Source organism: Aythya fuligula, chromosome 19 (genome assembly GCF_009819795.1).
Source record: "Aythya fuligula isolate bAytFul2 chromosome 19, bAytFul2.pri, whole genome shotgun sequence".
In the NCBI taxonomy this organism is placed as follows: domain Eukaryota; kingdom Metazoa; phylum Chordata; class Aves; order Anseriformes; family Anatidae; genus Aythya; species Aythya fuligula.
The window spans coordinates 9984360-9995094 of record NC_045577.1 but is presented as its reverse complement, the minus strand read 5'-3'; the positions used below and the strand labels follow the sequence as shown (position 1 = coordinate 9995094).

The 10735-nt window shown below is 54.9% G+C and overlaps 1 protein-coding gene across 4 annotated transcripts; it reads left to right on the top strand.

Annotated features, from left to right (window-relative positions):
* Positions 1-228: 228 nt before the first annotated feature.
* On the top strand, positions 229-10030 carry TOR4A (torsin family 4 member A). 4 transcript variants are annotated; one of them, XM_032200613.1, is made up of 2 exons: positions 229-275; positions 6985-10030. In XM_032200613.1, the coding sequence occupies exon 2, from the start codon at positions 7025-7027 to the stop codon at positions 8723-8725; it is 1701 nt and encodes a 566-aa protein (XP_032056504.1). In that variant the 5' UTR covers positions 229-275; positions 6985-7024; the 3' UTR covers positions 8726-10030. The 4 variants fall into 4 exon arrangements, with proteins under 4 accessions (XP_032056504.1, XP_032056502.1, XP_032056503.1 ...); XM_032200611.1 differs by lacking the exon at positions 229-275 and adding an exon at positions 3592-3764; XM_032200612.1 differs by lacking the exon at positions 229-275 and adding an exon at positions 3760-3815.
* Positions 10031-10735: the final 705 nt, after the last annotated feature.

Here is a 10735-nt window from a genome sequence, read left to right as displayed (position 1 = left end):
CGAGTTTTGCTGCGGTAGGTTCAAAGTGCTGCAGTAGGAAAAACTCTGGTTTAATGAGCGCTTCAGCTGCGATGGAACGTCAAGGGCTTCAAGTTAATTGAAACAAGCCAGGGAGGGAATTTTTCAGCCTGAGCTGAGGAAGCTAGAAAAAAAAAAAGAAAAACAAATCAGGGCGATTGGCTCATCCCTGCACTGTGCAATGGGAGCACTCCGGCCAGCAGAGGAGACGCCGCATCCCGACCAGACCCCGGCTCAGGCCATGCTGGGAGCACCAGGTACGTGCCCGTTGCAAATCGCTTCTGCTGGCAGAGGAAAGAAAGAAAAATGTAAAGCCTGAAAACTCGTATTGATCCTTCTTTCCTCCTTAGGTGCTTAGAAATGGCTTCAGTCCCTCTGTGGCGCTTTATAAATGTCCTTGCTGCAGAACATAAACTATTTTGGCGAATGCTCGTTTACACAGGGAAGTGCTAAGATCACTTTATTTATCACCGCTTGCGAAACAAGACATTATTTATGTTATTGGGGGGATGTGAGCAATGTGATGGTGCTTGGGTAACGTGGGAGGGATTGCTGGGGCCACTCACCGCTCCCCGTACTTTCCAATTTTTTTTCCTATTTTTTTTCACCCCTGGACTTCCACATTTTTACTCATGCAAAAAGCTCCCGGTGCCTTCCCCGCTTGCTGTCCCTGCATGGCTGGGACCTTCCTGGCCTGGCTGCAGCATTCCTGTGACACCACCGAGCCTGGCACGTGAGGGGCTGAAGCTGCCACGGCCGCTTTGCTTGTTTTTTTCCTTTTCTCATTGTTTTAGCAAGGTAGGGATATAGCTCCGCTCAAGGAGAGACAGGGGCTTCAAACTGGCGTTTAAGAGTTTTAATCTGGACTGGTCTGCTCTGAGTTTCTTTAAAAAGAAACTGGGTGGAAATCTTTGCTCTGCTGCGAGAAGCGTGGTGGCAATCATTTACCTTGCTCTATTTATAAACTGTTTAGAAAGCCCACCGTAAACCAAGCAGGATGCCTCTTCCCTACAAGGGACATTCCGCAGCCCACACGTAAACTGTTTGGGTTACTCAGGACACGTTAAACCAGGGCTGCTTACGAAAGTTGGAAATTTTTGCTAACAGTGAAACAGGGAACAGCACGGAGCTGGGGCCAGCTCAGTGGCCCCAGGGCCACATCCTGCCCGGGCAGCCTCTAATCAGCGTTTCTGCTGCGTGGTTTTGCACTGAGCTTGCTGCAATTTGTGCTTTTGGCCAAAACGCTGAGTTTTGAGATGCTCCCACCCTGCTGTACCCACAGTGGGAAGGATTACAAAATCCTTTTTTTTTTTTTTTTTTTGGGGTTGCAGCACCGGCCGCCTCCCATGGCCCGAGTATTTCCCAGGAGCATGGGAGCTGCATCCTGGGCGCTCCTCAGCCCCTGGCAGCACCCTCAGCCCCAGCTGCACCTGGGGATTCATTTCCCTCACGCTGGGGCAGGATTTGCATGCGCCCGGCTTACAGATGCCACAACGTGGAGGAAAACAGCAAAGTTGGTGTGAAAGCAAAGGCAGAAACGGGAACGTGCGGGTGCCCCAAAGCGGTGTGCTGGGTACCAGCAGGAGGGATGGGGGACCCACTTGTGTGCTTACCCATGGGTGATGGGCACCCCATCATTTCCCCTGGGCTTTTTCACCCCTTTAATCCTCGGGGGGCCCTGGCTGGGGCCGAGCTGTGGGAGAGGCTGTGTTTGGGCAGGATTTGCATTCCTGGCCCTGCAGGAAGGGCCGCAGCAGCGCCCGCAGCCGTTGCTCTCGGTTCCCCGTGCGGGCCCCGCGAGCGGCCGCTTCCTTCCCGGGGGGGCCCAGGCTGGGGCGGACAGGGAGCGAGGGCAGGGGGCTCGCAGGTGCCCTGAGGTGAGTGAGGGGCTTGGGAGGGGAGGGGGCTGCCCCCAACACCCAGCCCCGCTCTGCCAACCTGCATGACCCCCATGCCTACAGCCCCCACACTGCGCTGCCCCAAAGCAAGTGCATGCCCCCCCCACACTGCTCCCCACAAGAGTTCCCAAATTCTCTGCCTCCCCCTGCACTGCCCGACACCCCTACTTGTTCCCCCACTGCGTGCCCCTCATTGCACTGCCTGCACATGGGTCCCCCAATGTGTTGTCCCCCCCCAGCACGTCCATCTGCCCCCGGCTTCGGTGGGATGTATGCACCCCACAACACCACCAGGCGAGCATCCCTCGGTGCTTTTGCCCTCCTCTCACTCTCCTGCAGTGTTTTGGGGGCTTCCTGCTCCCCTGAGCCACGCGCTGGGGATGCTTCACTCCTCTCCTGAATTATTGCAGCCCATTTTTTTCCTGGGCTGCTGATGTTCCCTAACAGCCTTCAGGCGATGGCTGGAAGCCTCCTGCCCTCCTAATTGCTGCTTTTAATGAAGTGGGAAATATTGCCTTTTTTTTTTTTTTTTTTGATCGTGTTCAGCCATGCTGAGCTCTGCTGAGGAGAAGCTCCCCCATTGCAAACCTCTGAATTAACCAGAAAATGCCTCTTTTTCCATCTGTGAGCGTGGCAACTCCTGAAATGCCCACCCCAGCTCCTCCAGAGGGGACGTTGCTGTGGCTGCCACCCCAGGCACCGAGCCCCTGTGCCTTCATGATGCTGAAATCCCCACATTGACAAGGATTTGTTAGGCAAATCCCCCTGGCTGCAGCAGAGGTGCGTTCAGCAGCCCCATGCAGGCTTGTAAAAGTTTTATGATTATTTTTTTCCCACCTATTTTCGGTCCTGGGCAGCTGCTCTTGCGGGACCAGGTTTCAACTCCTTCTGTCCACTTTCCCCTGGGGATTCATCCAGAAAAAAAAAAAAAAAAAAAGATTTTGAAAGAGTGCCCAGGGATGGCTTTGGGGCTGGGCAGGCATTGCTGGGCAGTTGGTGCTGGCTTTTGGGAAAAGCCCAGCGGGGCCATGCAAGCACAGGTGAGAGTGTGGGGCTGGGGGGGACGAGCTGCAGGTGCAGCAGCCTCTGCACAACCAGGGCTGCAAAACCCCACTGCTTTTTGTCTCTCCCTTAATGCTGTCAGTGGAATAAGCCATTTGGGGGGGAGTTTTTGCATGGGGCTGAGCTCAATCAAGTCCCCTCTGCAGTGGGCATGGGTGCTATAAAGGGGATAAAGGCATCAGCAGTGATGGGGGGGCAAAGCTCCTGTACTGCAAGACCCAGAAGACACAAACCAATGCCTCCCAGCTCACTGTTTTTGGCAGACTCACTATTTTTTTATGGACTCACTCCTTCCTGGTTTCACCCTCTGGCTTTGCCCCAAGCTGCACCGATAACCCCCGAGCACACCGCAACCGCTGTAACCTCTCCGGTGCTGGGCTGGGGTTAATCACACCCCACAGGGTGGGGATGTTTTGCCCAAACTCAGGGCTCTCGAGGCTGATGAGCTCACCTTGGAACCCCATCCACGCTCGGCAGCCTTCGCACTCCTTCGCACGAAGCGGCTGCACCGGGCGCTGAGCAAGAGAAGGGCGAAAACGGAGCGGCCGGCAGAGCAGAAGGAAGTGCCGCCGGGGCCACTCCTCCGCGCCATTTCCTCCCTGCGCCTGGGTTTTTATACGGATGCAAGGGGCAGCGCGGGCGGCCGGCCCGTCCGAGGCCTCTGCCTGGGCTGGGGTGACCGAAGGGGAGCGCCGGCAGCCGGCCCCGAGGAGAGGCTGCGGGTCCCTGCGCTCCATCCGGCCCCGTCCCCTGCATGCCCTGCAGCCTCGCACGCACCGAGCTCCGGTTGGTGAAAGCCTGGGGTAGGGTGGACAGCTGGGTTTTGGGGTGTCACAGGTGGGTTTTGCATTGCTGCCACCTTCGTGCGGTGTTTTGGGAGACAGCGAGCACGTGCGTGCCCTGAGACACAAAGAGGTTTTGGGGTACGCTCCCAGGCTGGCTGCACAGTGCAGTGATGTGGGTGGCACGGCGCTTTGGGTGGCACGGCGCTTTGGGTGGCATGGCGATTTGGGTGGCACGGCGATTTGGGTGGCATGGTGATTTGGGTGGCACGGCGATTTGGGTGGCATGGTGATTTGGGTGGCACAGTGAGTTGGGCGGCATAGCAGTTTGGGCAGCACAGAGTTTTGGGCATCTCAGACTTCCCAAAGAGCCAGGGTTTCCGCTCCTGGCCCTTTCGTCCTTGACTCTCTGCATGGGGCCCTTTTGCTCACATTTCCCCCGGAAATGTTTGGTAGCAGATGGAGGTGGTTGATTTCAGCACGATGGGGGTGGGCAATCATCCCTTGGGGTTTTCCAGCTGTTCCCTATTTCCCAGCAGCTTCACCGGCCCCACTTCTCCCCTTCTGCTGCCCAAACTGCCGGGCTCGGGGTGCTGCTCCCTGGGTGCTCAGAGCCGCAGGGACGTGGCCCCACAGGCTGGGTCAGGCTGAGCTGGAGCAGGGCGAGAGATGGCTGCAAGGACTGAGGGAAAGCTGGTGGAGGAGATTTGGAGCTTCCTCCAGAATGTTTCCAAACTCAATCCCTTCCGTAGGACTGGAGCAGTTGTGGGGAAGCGACTAGCGGTGTTTGCACGAGCACTGGGGATGCCGCAGATCCCATTTCTGATGCTTTTGCTTATTATTTTCACCAGACATCCTAGTAGGGTGCTGAAGGCACGTCTCCACATGCTGCCTTCCCCGTCCCTGTTGAGCAAGCAGGGGCCACTCTTACAAAATTCAAGTCCTCAATAACAGCAGGTATTAGGCCCTGACTCACGGTATTAGCAGGATTATTTTATGCATGACTGGACGTAGTCGTTGCTGGAGATGGGGCTTGGTGCCTCCACCCAGCCTCCTTCAGCTCAGTACGGAGGCCTTGCCATCCCATGCTGGGGGACGGATGGCTGCTCGGGCTGTCGGCTGCTGGGAAAGGGGCTTGGGGACCCCTGGGCTCCAGTCGTGGGCACGGTGGTGGCAGTCGTGGAGCCACACAGCACTTTGGCCAGGGCTGCAGGCAGCAGTGGGGCAGCACATTGCGACCCTGCAGCACCCACTGGGGTGTGTTTGGGATGTGGCACTGCTCCTCACATTATCGCTCTGCTCCCTGAACCCTCGCATTTCCACATCTCTCTGTACCCACAGGGATGAGAAAACTTTGTGTGTGTGTGGTAGCATGGAGGGGGGTCTGCCCCCAGGCAAAGCTCCATGGTGCAGGGCTGCTCCCAGCAGCTTTTGGGATGGCCACGCCAAGGAGCCTTGTGGGCAGCGCATGGGCAAAGACCAAATGAGTTGGGGAGAAGCAAGCGTGTGGCCCCGGGGTGGTGTGGGGACAGCTCGGGAACCCCAGCAGTGGCCCCCAGCCCTGCTGGCCCCACCGCCACTGCACTTCCTTGCAGGAATCTTGCCTGGCTGGTTTTATTGCAGGGCACAGCCAAATCCTGCGCAGGGTCAGCAATTAGCGCTCAGGGCTAATTGCTGCACGGCAGCAGCTCGCACAGCCATTAGCGCACGGCAAGCTGCCTGCCCTGGCCCAGTTCCCACAAGGAGCCGAGTGCCGGGTTCGGGCACAGCTTCCCTGATGTAAAAACCCTCGCCCGAGCATGACATGTTGCAGGTTGGCATTTTCCTGCTGCGCTGTGGCGAGCGAGCACCGAGCCCTACGGCGGCCACCTCTTCCCCGCAGGCGCGAGGCTTTTGCCAGGGGCTGGGGCTGATTTTCCAGGTGGCCGATGGAAGCAGCTCTGCTCGCCTTGCCCGTCCCCGCTTCCTGCTCGTGGGCTTGGCGATGTCACCGCAGCCAACTGTCCCCTTGCGTCAGTGCTGGTGCGGTCTGGAGGCGGCGGGGAAATGCCCTCCCACCGTGACACAGCTCTGCCGGCAGCATCTTCGTGCAGGGCAGGGAGCGAGCTGGCACTGGCGCTGCTGCACGTGGAGGTGGCTGTGTCCAGACCCGAAGTCCTGCTTCATACCCCGGGGTTTCCCCGGCAGTTCTGTGCTCCCCCCGTCGTGTCCCGCTGCCAGAGCGCATCCTCTTCCTCCCTGCTCACCGACCGAGGTTTGTCTGTGCATTCCCCATGCAGCTGTAATTTTGGGGGGATGCTCACGGCCCTGTGCTCCCCTGGGGTTTCATGTGGGAAGTGGGGCAGCGAAGGATGGGGGACAGGGGGGTGATGGGGCTGTGGGACAACCCCACTCAGCTCCCCGTGGCAGCCTGCAAAGCCTCAGCACAGCTGAGAATGATCACCCCCAGGGCAGTTGCCGTGCCACAACCCGTGCCTGGGCTTTTTGGCAGCGAGTTGTCCCATGCACACTTCCACACCCTGAAAGATCTCCGTGGTGGACAGGGAAACGTTTCCTTATGGGGGTGTGTGTACGTGCGTGTGTGCATACACTGGGGTGGAGGTGTGGTTTTTGTGTGCTGCTCCTGCCTGGCAGATGTTAGGGAAATCAGAGGGGACAGCTCTGGTTCAGGGCAGGGTCTGCCTGCCTGTGGTCCTGCTGCTTCATCAGTTGGGCCCAGGCTCCATCCACCAGCACCTGTCTGCCCTCCAGGAGTCGACATCTGGGCACACTGGGGGGTTGTATGGTGGCATAATGACATTTTGGTGGCATAATGATTAATTCTCTGTTCCTTTCCTAGTCGTGCTTACTGTAGCTTTTGGTTTTTTTTTGGTCTCTGTCAAGGACTGAGCTGATGCACTCCTGGCAGCACACGTCATGGATTCTGACCCAGCCAGCTCCGAGCTTTCCTTCTGTGTGTGAGGCCAGGGTTATCTTCTGGGAGAGGCATTGATTTGCATTTATTTACACTGAAGTTCACCTGTAGCCTTGTGTGTCTGGGAGGTCTTCCAGAAAGTTAGCTGAGGTCTGAAAGTCTCCCTCTGCCACCCTCCTGTGGCTGATGGCTACACATAATTGCTCTGCTTGTAAGACAGTGCGATAGCTTCCTCGTTTGGCTGCTATTAGCCACTTTCTGATCTTACATAGATTGATTTTATATTGTCCTTTTTTTTTTTTTCTTTTAGCAAAAAAGATGATGTGAATGTGCTGTAAGAACCAAGTGAGATGGATGGAGAGCTGTCCTGTGAGAAGGTGGATGGAGAAATGCCGGCTGACATGGGGGATGTGGGAGGAGAGATGCCAAGTGCTGAGAGTGATACAAAAGGAGAGATGTCCAGTGCCGAGAGCACTGCAAAAGGAGAGATGTCCAGTGCTGAGAGTGATGCGAAAGGAGAGATGTCCAGCACTGAGAGCGATGTGAAAGGAGAGAGGTCCTGTGCCAACAGTGATGCAAAAGGAGAGATGTCCAGCACTGAGAACAATTCGAAAGTAGAGATGCCAAGTGCTGAAAGCAATGCAGAAGAAGAGGCCCCTTGTGCTGAGGGCAGTGTGGAAGGAGTGATGCCCTGCACAGACAGTGACGGGGAGAGAGAGATGCCCTGTGCTGAGACTGATGCAAGAGGAGAGGCAATGAACTATGAAAGTGATGAGGAAGAAGGGCCTGATGCTGAAAACCCTGACTCTTCAAAGAAAATCTCTTTTATTTCTTCTCCCTTGCGGGCAATTGTCCGCCTTCGACGGCAATACCGGGTGCAAAAGAAAAGCCGTCTGCATTTAGAGCTCCCCCGAGAAAAATCGTCAGAGCATGTCCACACGCGGCTGCTCCAGAGGCAGTTTTCCCTGACCCGATCCAGCCTGTACGGCTCCTCCATGTCCTTCTTTAATCAGAGTGGCTTTGAAACGTCACAGTACTTCACCTTTGACACATCTGTGGAGCAGCGTTCAATGAACAAATCCAGGCGGAAAAAGAAACGAAGGAAATCGCGGATAGTCCTGTATCCAGATAAAACAAAAAGATACCTTCCAACAGAGGAGAAGAGCAATGCGAAACGCTGCCTCCTCTTGCTCATTGTCATTATCTTCTTCCAGATTCTCAATGCTATAGAGAACCTGGATGACAATCTCCAAAAATACGACCTCGATGGTTTAGAGAAAACAATGCACCGGGAAGTATTTGGGCAGAAGGTTGCTGTGGAAAGTATTATGGAACTGCTGAAAGACTATCTGGCTACCCACATACACAACAAGCCTCTAGTAATTTCTTTAAATGGCCCAACAGGGGTTGGGAAGAGTCACGTTGGCTGGCTGCTGGCCAAACATTTTCGTTCTGTCATGGACAATGACTTCGTGCTTCAGTACTTTGTTATGCATCACTGCCCAAACGGTGTGGCTCCTCTTACTTGCGAAATAGATTTGTCTAAGAAAATTTCTGACATGGTTACAAGAGCAGAAATAGAAGAGAAAATACCATTGTTTATTCTGGATGAGGTTGAGCTCATGTCCCCAGTCCTGCTGGATACTCTCAGCCGATTCTTTGAACCCAATCAAACCAACGAGTTCCTGAATGCCATCTACATCTTAATAAGCAACATAGGAGGTGGCGAAATAACCCAGTTTGTTATCCAGAATGCATCTGCTGAGCTTCTGCGTCAGCAGAGGGGAGCTGAAGAGCTGCTGAGAGTTGTCCAGCCTGTGCTGATCCATACCCACCCTCTCTGGAAGTCTGCAGACGTCATCCCCTTCATTCTCCTGGAGAAGAGCCACGTCATCAACTGCTTCCTAGAGGAGATGAGGAGGGAAGGGCTGTATCCTGACCAGGACCACGTTGAGAATTTAGCCAGCCAGCTCAGTTACTACACTACAGGCGACAAGCAGTACTCCAGGATGGGCTGCAAGCAGGTCGTGGCCAAAGTCAACCTGCTGTAGTGACTCACTGCGGAGACTGAACCCTGTGCTCAGGATTTATGAAATTCTGGGCTTACAGAGGAGTGTTACGGCAGACTGTGGTCCAGGTGGCCTCCTGCCACCTGCTCAGAGGCTGCCCTGGTTGAGGCAGTGGGATGGCAGCCTGAGCTCCTCTGCAGCACGATCGCTCTTCTTCAGATGCCTCACTCATTCCTGCTGTGCTGTGAACAAGGCACAGTCAACAAAGCCCAAGCATCCTCCCAGTAATTTGGAGATGCCTTGTTTGTTCCTCACGTGCTCATTCAGGATACTGGTCATTAAGGAGTTGTGAGATGAGAACAGATGTTGTGGGGAACAAGCCAAAGGGAAGGAACCATGACCCATTTGGGTTTGCTGTCTCGGTAGCACAGAGAGCTGTATCTCGCTCCTTCTCCAGGCTCAGTCTTCACCCCTTCGCTCTTCTTGATCCTGGCTGGTGTTGTGCAAGCCAGGTGGCTCTGCAGAACAGAGGCAATGCTGCCAGCATTGGGGATGCCTTGAGAATGGAGAATTTGTGGCCCCTCAGCCCTAAATGCCTGGGCAGTCAGAGCTCTGCCTTCTCCATCTCCTACGTGACCGCATGCTCCTGAGGTTCCTTTGTGTTCTTGGACTGGTTCCTGAGCTGTTGCTCGGCTGAGCTCATACCTGAGCTCACCTTTGGCACCTCCAGTGAGGTTTCTGCCCTGCGAGTCTGTCTGGGCTCGCCTTGAAGACTGCTTGGCTGTGCCAGCCAGGGCAGAAAGCACTGCTGGAGTGGTTGGGGTCTGGTGCAGGCAACGTGTCCTGAGAGCTCTTCTGCTTTTTGCTCCTGGGTACACTTCACCGTGCTCATTATCTAGAAAGCCCAAAATAGCAACTGACAGATATTAAGCAACACACACTGGAAAAGACAATTTGGGCTGTCTGGGCCAAGGGCGGCGAGATCCTGGGCCCGTTCCTAGTGCTTCAAGGCCAAAAAGAGGTTCTGTGCCACTGAGACCTGGTGGAGAGCATGTGGCCTAGAAGCTCCTCAGGAAGAGCACAGGTCCTTGTTTTGAGCAGGCAAACGGAGCAGGTATTTATGGCATTGCTTTTTCAGGTTTTGGTTTTGTGCCCAGATCCCCTTCTACAGTTTGCTGTGAATTATCGTATACATAATCCTGTGGATGTTTGCACTGGTTGGTTGATTTGCCTCTTTCTAACTGTTGGTATTCAAAGACGTCCATCACAAACTCCTGCTTCCAGAGCTATTGTCAGGAATAAATCCAAACTGTCCTGAATAAAATCACTCAAAGTACTTTTCCTCTATTTCACTGAAATGTGGTTTTCCTCTGAATTTTCTCTTCTGCATCAATGCAGCTGACTCAGATTGGGAGCAAAGGCTGCAGCTTTGCTGAGTGCTTTTTGCAGACCACCTCGACGCAGCGTGCGCAGCTCCTGGGGTTTGCCTGTGGTAAGCCAAATGCCCCAAAACACACAGTGCAGCAGCACTGAAAGCTGGGTGCTGCACAGCTCCTCCACCCTATGGAGCTGCCTGGGGGAGGATGAGGTCGGAGACCGTGCACATGGGCCCTTGGCTGAGACAATGCGAGGCTGGGAAGCCTGTGTGTGGCTTCTCCTCTTGCAGCTGCCCAGTGGAGAAGCATTTTTCTCCTGCAGAATTGCCTGTGAGAGCAGCTGGGCAGGGAGTCCACAGGGCTGGTTGCATGGCTTAGGGGAAGGGCTCTGAATGAAGCTGAGCCACCCTCTAGATACAAGTGCAAGAGGGCTGATCTCCACAAAAAGTGACGTGTGTGAGCTGGTTTCCATAGCTTAGTAAGATTTTACCACCAGCACAGTTAATGTGTTTTTATCCTGGATAAGAAACAGAAACAACACAAGGACCAGATTCCCTCCCCATCCAGCTGGGAGAGGGACAGAGGTTATTTCTGTTTTCTTCTGCCACAGTCTCCCTCTTCTGGGAGGAACTCAAAGCTGAAGGGTATGATGTGAGGGGTCAGCATCACCCACACT

Excerpts from the sequence above, each read along its gene's own strand:
- TOR4A (XM_032200613.1), top strand. The coding sequence starts at position 7,025 with ATGGATGGAGAGCTGTCCTGTGAGAAGGTGGATGGAGAAATGCCGGCT.